Source organism: Lactuca serriola, chromosome 7 (assembly GCF_051521515.1).
Source record: "Lactuca serriola cultivar US96UC23 chromosome 7, Lser_US96UC23_V15, whole genome shotgun sequence".
In the NCBI taxonomy this organism is placed as follows: Eukaryota; Viridiplantae; Streptophyta; class Magnoliopsida; order Asterales; family Asteraceae; genus Lactuca; species Lactuca serriola.
The window spans coordinates 33,225,034-33,241,068 of NC_136414.1; the positions used below are offsets into that span (position 1 = coordinate 33,225,034).

At 34.3% G+C, this 16,035-nt stretch overlaps 3 protein-coding genes across 7 annotated transcripts; 1 reads left to right on the plus strand and 2 right to left on the minus strand.

Moving 5' to 3' along the window:
- Positions 1–7,383: 7,383 nt before the first annotated feature.
- On the plus strand, positions 7,384–8,706 carry LOC145062723 (Ribosomal protein L34). The gene is made up of 2 exons (XM_079010313.1): positions 7,384–7,659; positions 8,281–8,706. The coding sequence occupies exons 1-2, from the start codon at positions 7,437–7,439 to the stop codon at positions 8,538–8,540; spliced, it is 483 nt and encodes a 160-aa protein (XP_078866439.1). The 5' UTR covers positions 7,384–7,436; the 3' UTR covers positions 8,541–8,706.
- Positions 8,707–9,044: 338 nt separating this feature from the next.
- On the minus strand, positions 9,045–12,484 carry MEE18 (maternal effect embryo arrest 18). Of its 3 annotated transcripts, none has more exons than XM_079010309.1 (13): positions 12,187–12,484; positions 11,811–11,927; positions 11,529–11,661; positions 11,348–11,444; positions 11,214–11,257; positions 10,954–11,119; positions 10,766–10,837; positions 10,563–10,640; positions 10,362–10,463; positions 10,046–10,093; positions 9,645–9,770; positions 9,485–9,580; positions 9,045–9,393 (listed from the first exon to the last, which is right to left on the minus strand). In XM_079010309.1, the coding sequence occupies exons 1-13, from the start codon at positions 12,362–12,364 to the stop codon at positions 9,298–9,300; spliced, it is 1,353 nt and encodes a 450-aa protein (XP_078866435.1). In that variant the 5' UTR covers positions 12,365–12,484; the 3' UTR covers positions 9,045–9,297. The 3 variants fall into 3 exon arrangements, with proteins under 3 accessions (XP_078866435.1, XP_078866436.1, XP_078866437.1); XM_079010310.1 differs by having other exon boundaries at positions 9,485–9,577; positions 12,187–12,483; XM_079010311.1 differs by having other exon boundaries at positions 9,485–9,577; positions 10,954–11,110; positions 12,187–12,481.
- A 713-nt stretch (positions 12,485–13,197) lies between these two features.
- On the minus strand, positions 13,198–16,035 carry LOC145062722 (UBP1-associated protein 2C-like). Of its 3 annotated transcripts, none has more exons than XR_013687697.1 (4): positions 15,124–16,035; positions 14,668–15,036; positions 13,659–13,867; positions 13,198–13,542 (listed from the first exon to the last, which is right to left on the minus strand). XR_013687697.1 is itself a non-coding variant. In XM_079010312.1 (3 exons), the coding sequence occupies exons 1-2, from the start codon at positions 15,959–15,961 to the stop codon at positions 14,669–14,671; spliced, it is 1,206 nt and encodes a 401-aa protein (XP_078866438.1). In that variant the 5' UTR covers positions 15,962–16,035; the 3' UTR covers positions 14,260–14,504; position 14,668. The 3 variants fall into 3 exon arrangements, 1 of the variants encoding a protein (XP_078866438.1); XR_013687696.1 differs by having other exon boundaries at positions 13,636–13,867; XM_079010312.1 differs by lacking the exons at positions 13,198–13,542; positions 13,659–13,867 and adding an exon at positions 14,260–14,504.

A 16,035-nucleotide genomic window follows, 5' to 3' on the forward strand; every position in this document is an offset into this window, starting at 1 on the left:
TGTCGAACTCTGATCTTATCAGTAATGCGTCCTTTATATAAGGGATCAAATACTCCTCCGCTCTACAAGATATCGTATGGACATGAGACATGGATTATAATTATTCTCTCTGTTCATGTGTTGTTTCCCGATTTCAGATTTACGACAACTAACTCAGACTACAATTGAACACATCCACTTAGTCCTGGCTTGACCAAGCGCTTAGGGTGCCATCACTAAATCATCGAGGGGCCCACAGATATCACTTTTCCCGTTAGGGCTAAAGAAACGGATAAACTTCGACTCATATGCTTGTACTATTTACTCATTAAATAACACATAACAATATGTTTTATAACATCAAGTTACTGATGCGTTTATGTATTATCAATGCACAACCGACTTGTAAACAATAACTATATGTCTCCGTTTCAAGAATATAAGATATTATCGTCTCATAATCACTCGTCATAAAATCCATGAAGTGATTTAAATGAGCGTGGGTTTAATCCAATACTCAAATTCTTATTTCAGGAGTACTCACAAACATTGCAGCAAACATTTGCTATGTCTAAGCACTTAGACAATCTACATTCGGATTCATGTCAGTCTTACCTCATTACATACTTCCAAAGTATGATTCACTGTGGATTTTTGAGTAATCTTATTATTTGGGAAGTAAAAACACGCGAAGTGAAACACAAGAATAACCTAATTCAATATGGTCTCAAAACTTTTGAATATAAATAAAACACTTATTATTTAATCACCACATTGATTAGACCTTATTCATTGTATAATGTTTCGAACAATGATCTTAATACCTTTATTAAAACAATAGTCATCCTATGCTCGAAGCATGCACACTATGTTTATCTATGGTCCTTTCCTTGTGAAATAGATCAATTGAACACACATTTCTAATGATGCTCATTTCAAAATTCCCTAATCCTTATAAGCTTAAGAATACCAAATTCTTGCCACTACTAGAATCTGTTAGATTCTAAACTTACATGCAATGATCATTTTGTAATGTCTAGGCACAAAAGTCACATAGACTTGACCAACGATATTACAAAACGTTCCATTAGAGATTGTTACAATACAATTCCCTGAAAACGAAGTCTCACATCCAAAGAGCATTCCTTAAACATCCTTTTTCCATTAAAGTTTCTAACTTACACATAAATTCTTAATATCCAACTCCTATTATGGAAACATTTCCATACTTTCCATATAACAATCCATTATAAATAGAATCCTATATATTCATAATTATATCAGTATGGTCCATCCATTACTATATTTCCAACTGTCCACAAGCAACCAATCTTTGGTAAACCTTAGATTGTCCTTGACAGTTGTTTAACAACCCTACTCATATATGGTTCTAGTCCTTTTTCCTCATAATGCGCTAGGAATTTGGAAAAATCAGAACAGTCGAATATTATAGCATATGTAATCAATCTTATACCTGAAGCATATGGGATATGATTCATAATGTCTTACACAAATACATGATACTAAATCAATCTCTTGCTAAAATATTCCCATATATAGAATTTCCTATGTTGAAACATTTCAACATGACATTCATATATGTTCATGACTAAGTTCGATTAAAATATCAATCTAAACTTTTAGATTTGAAATGAAGTATAATTGTCCTCTCCCTTAAGCCTTACTATAGAGAAACACTTTCCAAATTCTGTAACTTTGCAAATTTAGAACTTTGTTTCCTATAAACAACATTGCTTACTTCCAACACTTAACACAATAATCACGCTCCCACTAGCATAACAATTATGTTTTTACCAGCATAACAATTATGCTCCCACTAGCTTTGACATGTATCCAGAAATGAACCGGACTTCTAGAAATCAATACCTATTGACTTTCTTACCAAAGTTCATATTTTTGATACGTGATGCTTTCATAAGTCTTTATCTAGACTTCTTAAGCTCATACACCTTTCATTAGATAGCTTATGTGTGTGTCTAAACCTTTTCAGAACTCATAGCAATAAGTCCCGAATGTTCAAACTATATGTCATTTCTCACAATTCGAACTTTGAAAAGGGATGTCGTAATCATACTCGAATTTGAGAATGCAATTATCACAACTGCTAACTCTAATCCTTTTAAAACCCACTAGTGAAAGCGTTTCCTCACAATCATTTTTATAAAGTAGAGAGAAACCTCTTACCACTTAGATTTTATGGTGTATGTGTTCATATCCATGTGAATTCGTCATCTCCAACCACTATCATAAAGACAAGGTTTATGACAAATTCATACTCATATGGACTGAACTTGCTTAATCTTAATTTCTTGTCATCTGGCAGCACATGGGCCTACCAGTGCTTCCAAGTTATTGAGCAACTCACCCATACAGATCAATGTACTTTCACTAATCAAGGTGTTTTGCCTTTATGTAATCAAATGAGAACTCATAGAACTCACATGCATAGTTAATTTAACTGGAATAGGCACAGAAATAAGAATATGTCAACACGATAGGTTGTCAACCTTAAGTCGTGTGCTAGTGATTACTAAAAGGTTTATTTTTGATTAGTTCTTGAAACTATTCAAGTCCATTTAAGACTCCCACTAACCTCCTGCCATATAAGATTCTTTGTCAAAGAACATTTCTTCAACAAACAAATATTTAAGAGTTAGTGCGGATCCTTATCAAGATAATACTTCATGTAATTGGTCTAAGTTGGTCTTTGTTTTAGCCAAAACACCACAACTACCAATTTCAAATGTGCAAGAGTAAGAAAACATTTCTACTCCACATTTTATGAGGTGTTGAAAACCTAATTAGGATATGTCACTCAAGGCACAATCTTGGAGTGTAACTCTAAGACTCGATTTTGGAACGAAGTATGACTCATCTTCTTGATTTAACCAGTTCAATAATTCCATATTCCTATTCTTAGCCATTCTAACGCACTAAGATGTCCTTAGAGGATTAATCGTGATATGGTTCCATAATCATTAGGATGATCATAAAACACGATACTAAAGTACTCTCTTTTCCTTTCAGATTGAAGAAACTTTTATCTTTCTGCCTAATTGATTCTTCTTATCCGTTCTGCTTATACTTTGAAACTTTTCAAGGTATTAGAATTGTACTTAAACTTTTAAGCATAACCATATTTACTGAACCAGTTGTAAATCATGACGAATAGTCTTTATCATTCTTTGTGGTGGATCTGACCAGTGCACATCTTTCACTTGACTCACATATAGATGTGAACAAGGAGTTAGTCCTAATTTCCCAAGGATCAAGATTCTCATAAATCATATAATTCAAATCATATGATTCCAAGTTTCTGTCCAATTGAAACTTGGGTGATGAGAATCCTTCATTACTTGGTAAATTATGACACTGCCACAAAAGATATATAGAATCAAATCCATTTCAACATTGCTAACAATAGAAATATAAACACCAATGTTCACAAATGCTATTGCAAGGAAATGTAAAATAAGATAAAATCAAATTTTACTTTATTTATAAAAAAAATATGGAAAAACTTGTCCTTACAACGCAAATACATATGAAAACTATGTTTCTAAATATTCCTAAACAATCTATCACAACTCCTAAGTAGCAGCTCAAAATTTTGATCATCGAACCATGCGATCGAAATCCATCTCTTCGCGACCAGACTCAGCTCACTCTTCCTTTAAGCTTCCTTTCTTTTCTTCGATCCTACAAAACATCAAAATGCAATCTTATCACATCATGTATTAAGAATCTATAAATAGGAATTTAATAGAGTTAAATAATGGTCTTACCTGAAGTAGAGTCATACATTTCGACTTTACTATCCTTGCGATCTTTCAGGTCGATATGGCAGCTTCGCATCCAATGCCCCTTCTCTTGGCAATAGAAACATATGGACTCTTTGGGAATGACACATGGGACTATCTCTGAACTTGCCTTTCTCTTATGATCAAACTTTTCGACCATGGTCGATTTCTCTCCTTTAGGAGGAGAAACCATTTCCGGACTAGCACCTTTGCCATAACCAATGTTCATGGAAATTTGGGAGGTAGATCTTCCAGACAAATCCGCTTGACAGGTGCGCCAAAGCATTGCTGCTTCAGAAACAATTAGCTAGACAAGTCAGATCAATAAGGATCACATTGTAATCTGTCATATAGTAGTCTTTAACAAACTGACCATATGATTCGGGAAGTGACTGAAGAACCAAGTCAACTGCTAGCTCCTTTCGGAAAACGATACCCAACATCCCTAGTCTATCAATGTGTGACTTCATCTCCAAGACGTGTGCACACACAGACCTTCCATCTTGGTGTTTGCTTGCCAATAGGGCTTGAGTGATCTTGAACTTTTCAAGTCGACGAAATTGTGGGTCAGGGAGAATTATTGGAGGTGGTGGAGGAAGATAAGTTTCACCAAAGCACGAAGAAGGGATTGATCTTTCACCTTGATCGTCACGCGGAATATCATCTTCATGAGGAAAGTTTTTTCCAAAAGGATAAGGAAGACCATAGTTGTCAGAACTAGACATCTACAGAGGAAAATTTCAAGTTAGTTGATTTAATCCTTAATATAACACCCAAATGAAATATTAAGGCTAGGACTAAACACAATAATTTACAATTCGGAAGAGGGATGTCGTAATCCAATTGCAAATTATTTAAAGGTAGGTAAATGACGATTTACCAATTCCGCCACCAAAAACAAAATTTTAAACGAATTAAGTTTCAAATGAAACTCCTAGATCTAGTGAGATTAATTGAACTTTTCAATGGCATGTTTAATCTCGATTATGCCCTTCAATTTTGCAACTGGGATACCAAGGATCACAAACAAGGTGTGAATAACCATGCAAATTAGCTTAGTGCTCACAATGTCATTTACCACCTAATCAATGTGCCAGTTAACCACACACGCTCCATTGATCAATGATAATTTACAAGTTATCCATTGCCACTCTTTTTTAGTCCAAGTTAGTGTGCCGGTTAACACACACACTCCACTAACGACTTGACAAAATGCAATGTGCAATTTCATGGATTAGCATCAAATTCACATTTTCCTAAAGTAACTAAGATTGAGAATTTATAAAAATATTTAGTTACTTTATATTTATCATTATACTTATTGATGAAGATTAATGGCTTATCCTACCCGTTCGGCTAACGACCCTCCACCAATCAAGGAAGCGGTGGGTGAGAGTAGACACCCATTCAACCGCCATTTTATAGGCAGTTTCCTTATACCCCCCCCCCCCCCTTATAGATCAGCTTCGTGAATGAGGCCTACTAACGGTAAGACTGACTTTTTCATATATATATATATATATATATATATATATATATATATATATATATATATATTAAACTTATAATATTATAATAGTATAAGGGTGTATTTTAAACTTTTAAAATACTAGGGTTTTAGAATTTAATATTTCAAAATTAACCTTTTAATTAAATTTTTAAATTCCAAAACTAAAGGGTGTACTTTGAAACTTTTCAAAATTACTAGATCAAATTTTAAATAATTAAATTTATAAAATAATTTTGTCATTATCTTAAAATTTGACAAAATCAATCTTATTTGATAAGGAAATCAGTTTACCAATCAGAAAATTCAGTTTAATGCATTAAAAATGAATTATGGTAATTATCCTAAATCAAACAAGATCTTAAAATCGAAAAATCAAGCATCTGACGACTCAACTTGTCGAATCAGGCTACGAACTCGTCGAGTTGAGCCAACTCGTCGAGTTCCTCATTGAACTCGTCGAGTTCAGCAGACGGAATGTGAATTCTGTTTGCTTCAAATTTGGATAATTCACAAAAGCATCAAATTCAATTGAAAAACATCATAGTCTTTGATACCACTGATGGGCTTTGAACATAACAGCATCCTATTTGTTCATGCAACCATAATTGCTTTAGATCTAAGTTTTTCACTAGTTGAACATGCAAAAGAAATTCCAAAGCAATAACCCTAGATCTAGCATATACAATTCAAAATTCATATATTAAAAGGGTTAAGAATATTACCTTGCTTATTATATAGCAATAACAAGAATTCCTTGATTGATCTTGACTCTTGAACGCTTTAGTGCCCCAAATGTTGCACCTCTAATGGCTCACAAACACTTGTAGCAAGAGGATGAGAAGGAGAGGGAAGGAAACTCTTAGAATTTCGGTTAGGGTTTCTATGCTCTAAGCATTGGCCGAAAACCCTATGTGTAGGGGTCTTTAAATAGCTGATGAGTTGCTAGGGTTTTTGGAGGAAACCCTAATTTCCTCCTTAGGGCTTAAGAAACCCATGGACCTCCCACTAGAAGGCCTTGGACGAATTCTATGGGGCCTCCCTATAGAATTTCGTCCACTCCTAACAAGGAGTCCAGTAGCCCAGTTTTGCAACTATCAATGATTTGCAAAACAGTCACCGTTCTTTTAATCGGTTCTTTTAATCCTAAAATTAATTCTAAATTAATTTCTGATCAAATACTAATTAAATAATATGATTTCTAATTAATATATTATTCTCACAATATATTAATAAATTATTTATTAACCTCTCTCTCCAAAAGTCATCTTGTCAAGTTGCTAAAATGAAGGCAACCCAAAAGGATCATGCTACTATCAAACCAAGTTCATACCAATTATAGTTATGGGCTTAGACATATAATCCAACAGAGGTAGCTTGTCAAATGTTGAAGGTCCATTGTCGACCCTGATACAATCGGTAGATTTCGATTGAACATGTTGATTACAAATGGTTACAGATGTTCAACAAGATTTCGATCTGGGAAAGAAATTACGTAAATATCATGTCGTTCCTCTACTCGTACTCATCTCCTCCCTTGTTGCTTTCAGTCTGCTCCATCAAAACTCCGTCTGTTTATATGAACAAACTCATCTCCTTCATCTGATTCATATCCTTCTTCTAAAACTCGTAGGCTAGGGTTATATCAGTATGATGAAAAAGATTAATTTACGGTAATGGATTGAATCTAGTGTATAGGATCCATGAATCGAGTATTGGTGTGGTTTGCTTTGGATAAAGTGAAGAATCCATGGAAAAATTCATCTGTGGAAAAACAAGTTGTGGATCTAATATAGTCTTTTTGGATCTAATAAGGACCAAATGCCATACCTAACATTTAATAGGGACCGTTCTAATTAAAAAATAAAAATAAAAATAATAAGCATCATACTTACATACTACCCCATACCATAAACACCGTTAGTATAATTTATCTAAAAAGTTGCACCCTTAAATTTAAAATAGGAGAATGTTAAGGCCCGAACTATGGCCCAATACCAAGTTCGGCTTGGCTAGCCCATTTTCATCATCAACGTTATTACTAAAATACCCCTACCAGTTCTCTGAAGAGCTGATAAGGCTGTTGCCATTGAGGAAGAGGATAACAGCAACCAAGAAATCTTGAAGACATGGCGTGTGTATCATCTGTGTGTACAAGATTTGGAGCACACAGTACAACAGCTTCGCTCCCTTTCCTCAATGTTTCACGAGTAACAAGAAGCTCTCTCTCCCTAAAACCAGCTGCTGCTGCGCCTAATACCGCAAACACGTCTGGGCTTCTCCACTGTTCCTTCGTTTCTTATTCTTCTTCCCCACTCTCTCTTTCATCTTCATCTTCATCCACATTCGCAGGTAAATTTTCATCTCCCCAGTTATGAAATTAAAGAAAAAACCCATTCTTTCATGTGGGCAATTTGGTTAAACGAGTATGTGGGGTTTTGATTCATTTCACTGAAATTTAGGGTTTATCCTGTTTTAGGAGATTGACCAATCAAGATTCCGAAATTACTATTTTGGTTGATAGATATGCAAAATACATCTCATTTTTAGTTGAATTCTATGCTAATTTGTATTTTGTTTAAAGGATTATGTGCGCACAAAACAAAATCAATCATAGTGGACAATGCAGTTTTCTAATTTGAGTCTTGACCAAAAGGGCTTTGCTAAACACCTACTTTTGACCCAAACCTAATCAATTCTTAAGAAAACTCAATCCACTTAACTTTTTATAAAGGGTTAAATGCAAGAAAGAGCAACATAATTGCATTGTACTTTGAAAAATCCATCCAATTATAACAATCTCATCCATATACGTAGCAAATTTCATTGCTATAATTGGGTAGACTTTTTAAAGTATAATGTTTCAATAAGAAAAGGATCGAAAGTACAATGTTACACTTAGGTAGATATTTCAAAGTACAATGCCTTAATAAGAAACATAAAAAGAAAATTGAAAGTAAAATGGTGTAATAGGTTCATCATTGGGGTTGGACTTGAGTTCAAGGAGTGGGATGGAGGCGGTGAAGCGGCGGGGGTTGGTGGTTAGGGCGGGGAAGAAGTTTCAACTTGCTCAAACAAAGAGGAACAGATCTCGGAAATCATTAGCAAGGACTCATGGATTTCGTTTGAGGATGAGAACTACTAATGGAAGAGCTGTGTTGAAGCGTAGAAGAGCCAAGGGTCGTTGGATACTTTGCACCAAATCTAATCCTAGTAGTGGAAAACGTGCTTGAATCGAATGACCGAATTTTTACTACTTTTGGGTCCATGATTATCATGATGATGATATTTTTGTTTAATGTGTATTTGTTTAATTCGTGTAATCTTGGTTTAATTTCTAGATGTTGAAACGTCTCTTCTCTTCGATTATCAAGCAATATATCTTGAAAAGTTGTAACTTTTGTTTTCTTCATACTGTTTAACTTGATTGTCAGAGCAGATTCTTAAGATTAGTACTTGAGTGAAATTGATGTCAATGACTCAATGTGACAGAATTTGCGATTTTTAATCCTATCCCAAGAGATATAGGTCATCAATCCCATCTACTCTAGGGTTGTATCTTTATTTTAATTTTTTTAAAGTTTTGTGTTGATAAAATGACTCGAGTAATTGTTGATTAAGTCAATATCTGATTGAGTCAAAATCAAGCATCTTATCATAGTTAGACATGACCTCTATTTAGACTCAATAAGAGGCATATGAAACAACCCCAAAGTCATTGTGTCTAGATCAAGTCAAAAAAGCAACAACCATCCATAGATATCCAGATTAAGTGCTTAACCTATTAAGCTCAACAAGTGAATCACAACAATATACAACACTAGCTCTCTATATGCTTGAAATACAACAATATACAAAGCTAATCCCTTGTAAACAAAAATGATATAAGATGAGTGTGTACACTTGTGCTAGTTTTCTACTTTATAATCTACAGAATAAATGGATCACGATTTTTTTCAAATAAAATTGTTATTGCATTGTTGATTGTGATCATTTTTGTTTTAATAAATTGGAAAGTGCTTGTATCAAAGATGTTGGGTCATAAACTACGCCCACCTTTGGATCTTTCATTGATTCAACACTCACCTGCAACAACAAACAATGTTCATAATTTATATAAAAAGTTTTACCAATTTATGCAACTCACACAGATATAAACAAATATAAAAATACATACCACGTGTACAATTCCTAGTGTAGCCAAGGATTTCATATCTACAGGAATTTCACCATCTTTTGGCACAAAAATGGTGTTGATATATTCACTAGGCTGCTAAAAAAACACACAATTAGTAAATAAATAAATGAAAATGTTTTGATTTTTATTGATGACTTACATTGTTTTTAAGACGATTATTAAGATGTCCATAAGTTCTATTAAGAGCATCTGTAATAGCAGTAACAAAGCAAGAGGCTCCAAATCCACTAGTTTCTCGATCACAACTACCATTCATCACAAGTACCTGATAATTTATTTATATAATTCAAAAACATATTTTAATTTCAATTTTCATTTCAGAAATATATTTTAATTTAGCAATTTGAAGGACAACATCAAACATTTTTTACTTAATTCAGAAAGAACGACTTATCAAAGAAAGTCCCATTATGTACTAACTTTTTACAGATTTGCCCTTCCATTTTCCCAAGTTTGCCATTATTTTCTCAGTATGATTTTCAAACATCGGTTATTTGGACAACTTTTATTTAATAATAAATAAATAAAACAAGGCCTTACTTTTGCACATGATCTTGAAGCTATAACCTCTCCAACTCCTAGTAAAACCTAAATCATAAAAACAAGAATGATGATAAATTATTATAAGCACTTAATAAGTCATTAGTCAAGAAATAAAAAATAAAATGTGTTAATTGTTAAATGGGTAGTAATTATTCAAGAAGAGATTCAGTTACAATCCATGTTATTAAACAAACATTTTTTTTTACCCAAAGATTACAACTATGAAAATCAAGAACCCTAACATTTTATATAAAGATTACAACCATGAAATTTTTGTTAAATAATTAGAGTTTAATTAGGGTTTTGGACTTACCAAAGAAGGGCAGATGGAAGTAAAGAGGGATCCCATACCATAAATAATGCAATCCACATTTCTCAACTGTTCAAGAACAGATGGATTTACAGTGGGAAACACCTGCATAATCACCACCACAAATAAACTCCTCAACAATTTTGCAATAATTTTTTTACCAATTTATGTATTTAACCCTTTAAAATAAACAAGATAAATCACCTCATGCAATAAATTGCTTCCTTCACTTGACATGTAGAAAACCCTCTTTATTCTTGAAGGTAGTGTGGAAGAATTTTCCTGTATGAAAGATTCAAACAGTTAAAAAAAAAAGGTAAACTTAATGAGAAATCCCAGAAAGAAAAGCCATATGAGATAATTGAAAGTAGAAAGTTATGATTTTTTAGAAAAAATGCAGATTTTACCTTATCTATAAGTTGCAATGATCCATTAGTGGGATGAGATATCTCATTCTGACCACGTATTATCATTCCATCCTAAACTTCATAACAAAAACAGCATGTAAAAAGATTAGTAATTTGACATTCTCTTAAACTAATAAAACAAGTTAACTTTTTTTTAAAAAGAAAAAAGAAAATGTTTTTTATCCTACCCATAATTCACAGCCTAAAGTAAGGCGATCATTAGTGGATATAACTGGAAGAACAAGACTTTCTGTGGGAATCTGGGAAACACGTGAAAACAAAAAAATTGCAGCATCCAAAGACTGAAAGAATATACGTGCTCCTGCAAAGAAAAAGTTACCAATGCTGGAAAAACTGATTCCAGTTAGTTTCTTGTATGATGGAATGGAATCGTTCATTCCATTCATTCAATCCATTGGAATGAAAAAGATAAAAGATTTTCACATACCTTCCATTGCTAAAACAGAATGACTCATTTGTTCTTCGAAGGATCTGTAAGAAAAGAAGAATATTACTAAAAACTCATTTCAAAGATGTGTGAATGAACAATGATAAATACAACACATTAATGAAGACAGGAACCTGGTTCTGAAAATAAGCCAGAAAGGCACGAATGGTTTCTCTGTAGGCCTTTGAAACATCTTTCCATAAAGAATGTTCTCCTTCTACAATACTGTACCTGTTCAAAAAAGACAAAAATGCCCTTTTCATCAAGAGCTGAAATTGAGGAAGGAGCTGCTTAAGTGAAATTTAAGGAAGTTACCATTCTAATTTGGCTTCTTGTGCATCAAGAGGCAACCTGTAACCAAGTAAGTTCCTCACTGCAAGAGCCTCTGAAGTACTTTGATCGGATAATCTCAAGCATCTTGATCGTATGTCTCCAACTGCTGGACCACCTGAAAAATGGCACCATGAATTTGCAATCAAATCACCTAAATGTTAGGAATTGAATATCTAGAACAAAGTAAATATGTGTGTTGATTTCATGGAAGAAGAAATGTGTTGATGGGTGATCAATTGAGAAAAGGATGATTGTAAAACCTACCTAGAACACGAACAATCTCAGCTGTACTTCCACCATCATCAGAAACGGGAAGAACATGAGCAACACGAGTTGTCAGCTTCTTAAGCTCTTCAACGACGCCATTAAAAGCCGTCCCCCCTGTAAGAAGAACCAGAATATTTAAAATCGACAAGCCGCTTTAAAATTTACAATCACTCTAGAATCGCATCAAAACACCCGCTAGATATCAAAATTTCCCTAATTTCGTATTTTTTTAGTTCTAAAAGCCCTAAACATTAGAATCACAAAAACAAATTGCTTACAGGTTGTTAAAATACACTTTTCGATCAAATTCGCAAGGTACATTACGAAATTGTTGAAGAAGAAATGAAATCGGAAGGACAGGAGAGATTTGTACCTGAGAAAACAAGAATGGAAGGCTGGAAAGAGGAAGCAGTGGGGGAACGGTGAACGTTGACGGAATTAAGGGACGACATGGGGAGAGATCTTGAAGATGACAGAGAAAATTGAAATGGAAGTGGCAGTAGGGGCTTAGAAAGAGGAGGGTTGCCCAATTTCAACAAACTTTCCACCATGTTTACCCACTTCAATAACTGTCTACTCCAAGTGTTCCATTAATTTGGAATTGGAATTGTGAATTGAATGGACTTTTGTTCACCTCCCATTGCCTTACCCTTACCCTTCTTCCATGAGAATATTATTTCCATGAGAATATTATTTCCAACTAATAGATTTTTTATTTTATTATTTGGTGTGTATTTCAAGTTGTTATTAGAATGTCAAGAATTTATGTACGCATAAGTTGGTTAGAGATGACTTTACTACATAAATTGGTAATACATTGAAACAATATTGTATCACCTCATAAAAAGTCCATTTTGTTGAATTAACTATATTTGTGAAAAGAATATTTTGTAGTAAAAATTACAATACTTGATTTTTTATCCACAACCATGACACCATTCCATTCAGTTTAATATTAAATATTTTTTATCCACAATAACAATTGATTTGCATTTATTATTGTTAGTACTTAGTTGCAATATGCAATTTGAAACAACCGCTGCTACCGAATGAAATCTCAAATTACAATTATCGAGTTAATTGTTGATGCAACATATGATTGAACCATACATGTGTAAATTAGTCATGTCGAATGTTGCATATCACAAGGCAATAATATTTGGAAATTTATAAAATGCTCATGTCGAATGTTTAATTTTATTTTAACAAACGTCAATTTCTTCAACTAGTGTTGATATATCGAATACATTCATTCTATAGTTGAAATACTGATATGTAGGACGTACACAAATAGGTTTATACATCTACCATTTGGCACAATTTCAATGTGAAATAAGAATATAGTCTAAGCACTTTTTTGATTAATTTATTTACATCTTAGTCAAAAACTTTCAAACACCACGGAGATACATGTTTCACGTGTTTGTGTCAAGATAAAATATTTGTATCGACAATTGCACATGTTTTTCCTCTCTCATATTATTTCATTATTCGATTCTAACCCGTATGCAATGATATCAAAACTATATGTACAACTTACATTAAACAAAAATCTACAAATGATATTCGACCATAAGCTTTAAACTTTTTGTTCCTTTTTTTTTTCCAATTACTACTTTGAGCAACCAATGGTAACTTTGGTTTGGTGAATACCAAAACAAAATTCCAAAACTTCAATTCCCCATTTCCACTTTCAATTCCGATTCCGATTCCGACATAGAGCAGAAATCTGTTCATATCAAAGTAAATGCACCTTTAGATAATCAAAATAAGATAACAAATCACCAGAAAGTAAAAACATAAATAAATAAATAAATAATACCAGATATTCTTGATCCATGATACCTCAAAGTTCTCTATCTAATCTTTTGTGCAGCGTTTGTTACAGGAAGGGACCAAACCAGACAAGCTTTTTAGGGCTATTTTCAATGATGAAGAAGCAAAGGGCATTTCCGTCTTTTGCACTCACTAGAGATCAAGAGCAAATCCATGCCCCAACTTTTTTGGGTGATACAAAAGATTGCAATTTTTGTCAAATGGAGTATAACCTAAACCTGTTTTATCATCATGTAAGAACACAACACAAGATCCTTCATGTATATGGATTTCAAGCACATAAAAGTATGCTAAACTTTTCTTCTCAAAAAGCATATATGATGAATAATAAAACATATTACTTCGTTCAAAAAACACCAAAAATAAACACAATTGGTAGATGGAATCACAATTCACGAAAATTAAAATCATCATACACAGTAAAATTTTATATTAGTACAATTCCAGAAGTTTTATAAATATAACTGCAAGCTATTATTATACAAAATGAAAAAATAACAACTTAGTACACAAAATCAGTTAAAATTCCTTCCATTTCCCCTAGTGTGTCATTTTCTCAGATAAAACCAACAAAGAAGAGATATTGCACATAATAAAAAAACATCTAAAAGGTAGCAACCACATGGTCAAAACTTATTACAATCAATATGATATGCTACAATAAAACATGTCTCATCAGAATAAGTTACAAAACTATTGTAAACATAAGAAGATTAAGAGACATATTATGATATCATAAAAGCAGGAAGTCATATATAGGCATATTAAATAGAGTGAATGAAGCAGCAACCATTGTCAGCAATCATTCATGAAATCAAGCATTTGCCTCCAACAACCAAGCAACCTCTCACAAACCTGAATCATGTTCATGTATACACATTTAACACCAAATTCTATTATTCTAACACCAACAGCAGATTAAGATCTCAACAAGTAATAGTGTAATACTTCAACTTATATAAACTATCATTCTTAGCCTCACATAGAAGGTATGAAATATATGAGAGCATAACACTACCTCAATAATATGGTGGGCCACTCTGGTACATCCCACCATGAGGGACTCTCGGACCACCAGGTGGAAGGTTAGGTTGTGTTGAGTAAGCTGAAGAACCATAGCTTCCACCATCACTGTATCCACCCTGAGATGGGGGAAATCTGTTCATAGAAGATGGATAATTGTTAAGCCCAGGATGATCCAGGGCTGTATCACCACCATAATGTGAGCCACCACCAGCATACCCACCACCACCGCCATATGAGGGTGGCCCTTGACTCCCATAACCTGGACCACTGCTCATTGACGAAGGCATTGAAGAATTCAGTTGAGGATTTTGATGAAGCAATGGAGGTCCACTGGAGTACCCACCATACGATGTTATCCCACCTGGAATCCGCCATTGTATGAGCTCTTTTATAAAGCTTAATTTGAACATAAAAAAGAGATATTAAAGGAGTTCACAAAAAATCTAACCTGGCATACCATAGCCGGAGTTCATGGAACCTGGCATTGATCGAACGGAATCAACAGGTCTCCCATTAGACCCTTGTGGACCACCTACTTTACCCTTCTTCCCATCAGTAGCCATTTTACACATAACCTGGTGCCCATCAATGTTCTTGATTGAATCCATAAGTGAATTCCTCGCCCCTTCCTCAGTTTTATAAACAAAAAAAGCAAACCCCTTTTGCTTCCCTGACTGTTTATCGAACCCTAATGGTCCTTCTTCTATCTCCCCATATGATGAAAAATGACTCAGTAATCTCTCCGATGATATCTCAAACGGGACATTGCCAACGTACACCTTCCTCGTAGACACATCAACATTAGCTGAATCCTTAGACGCCGCTAACTGCGCAACCGTAATTCTACCATCGATCTTCTTACTTGGTGTTTTCAGAGCCAAAACCGCGCCGTCTATATGTTTAAAAGTAACAAATCCATAACCTTTCGATTTTCCAGTATTTTTATCAGTTATTACGATAGCCTCTTCAAGTTCCCCAAAATCCGAAAAGGTCGATCGAAGCTTATCCGTGGTTGTTTCCCAACCGATACCGCGGATGAAAAGTTTACGTTTGGTAGGATCGGAATCCGCTACTGAACGAACGGCCTCCAGAACGGTAACGTCACGTACGACAGCGGTTTGTAAAACGTCGAGGAGCTGTTCCTTAGTGAAGGATTCCAGGATCTTGCGCGCATCCTGTGGAGTGAGAGTTATAGAGGAGAATGACGGCGGAGTCGCGACGTCATTTGTGACATCGGTGGTGTATTGGCCGTTCTCCTCCATTTTTCTCTTCTTCGAAAGATCCATTTCTTACCGCCGGTGAACTGTAAACCCTAACGCAACAGAGAAACCCTGATCAAGGTGAAATAAAAGGCCCAACG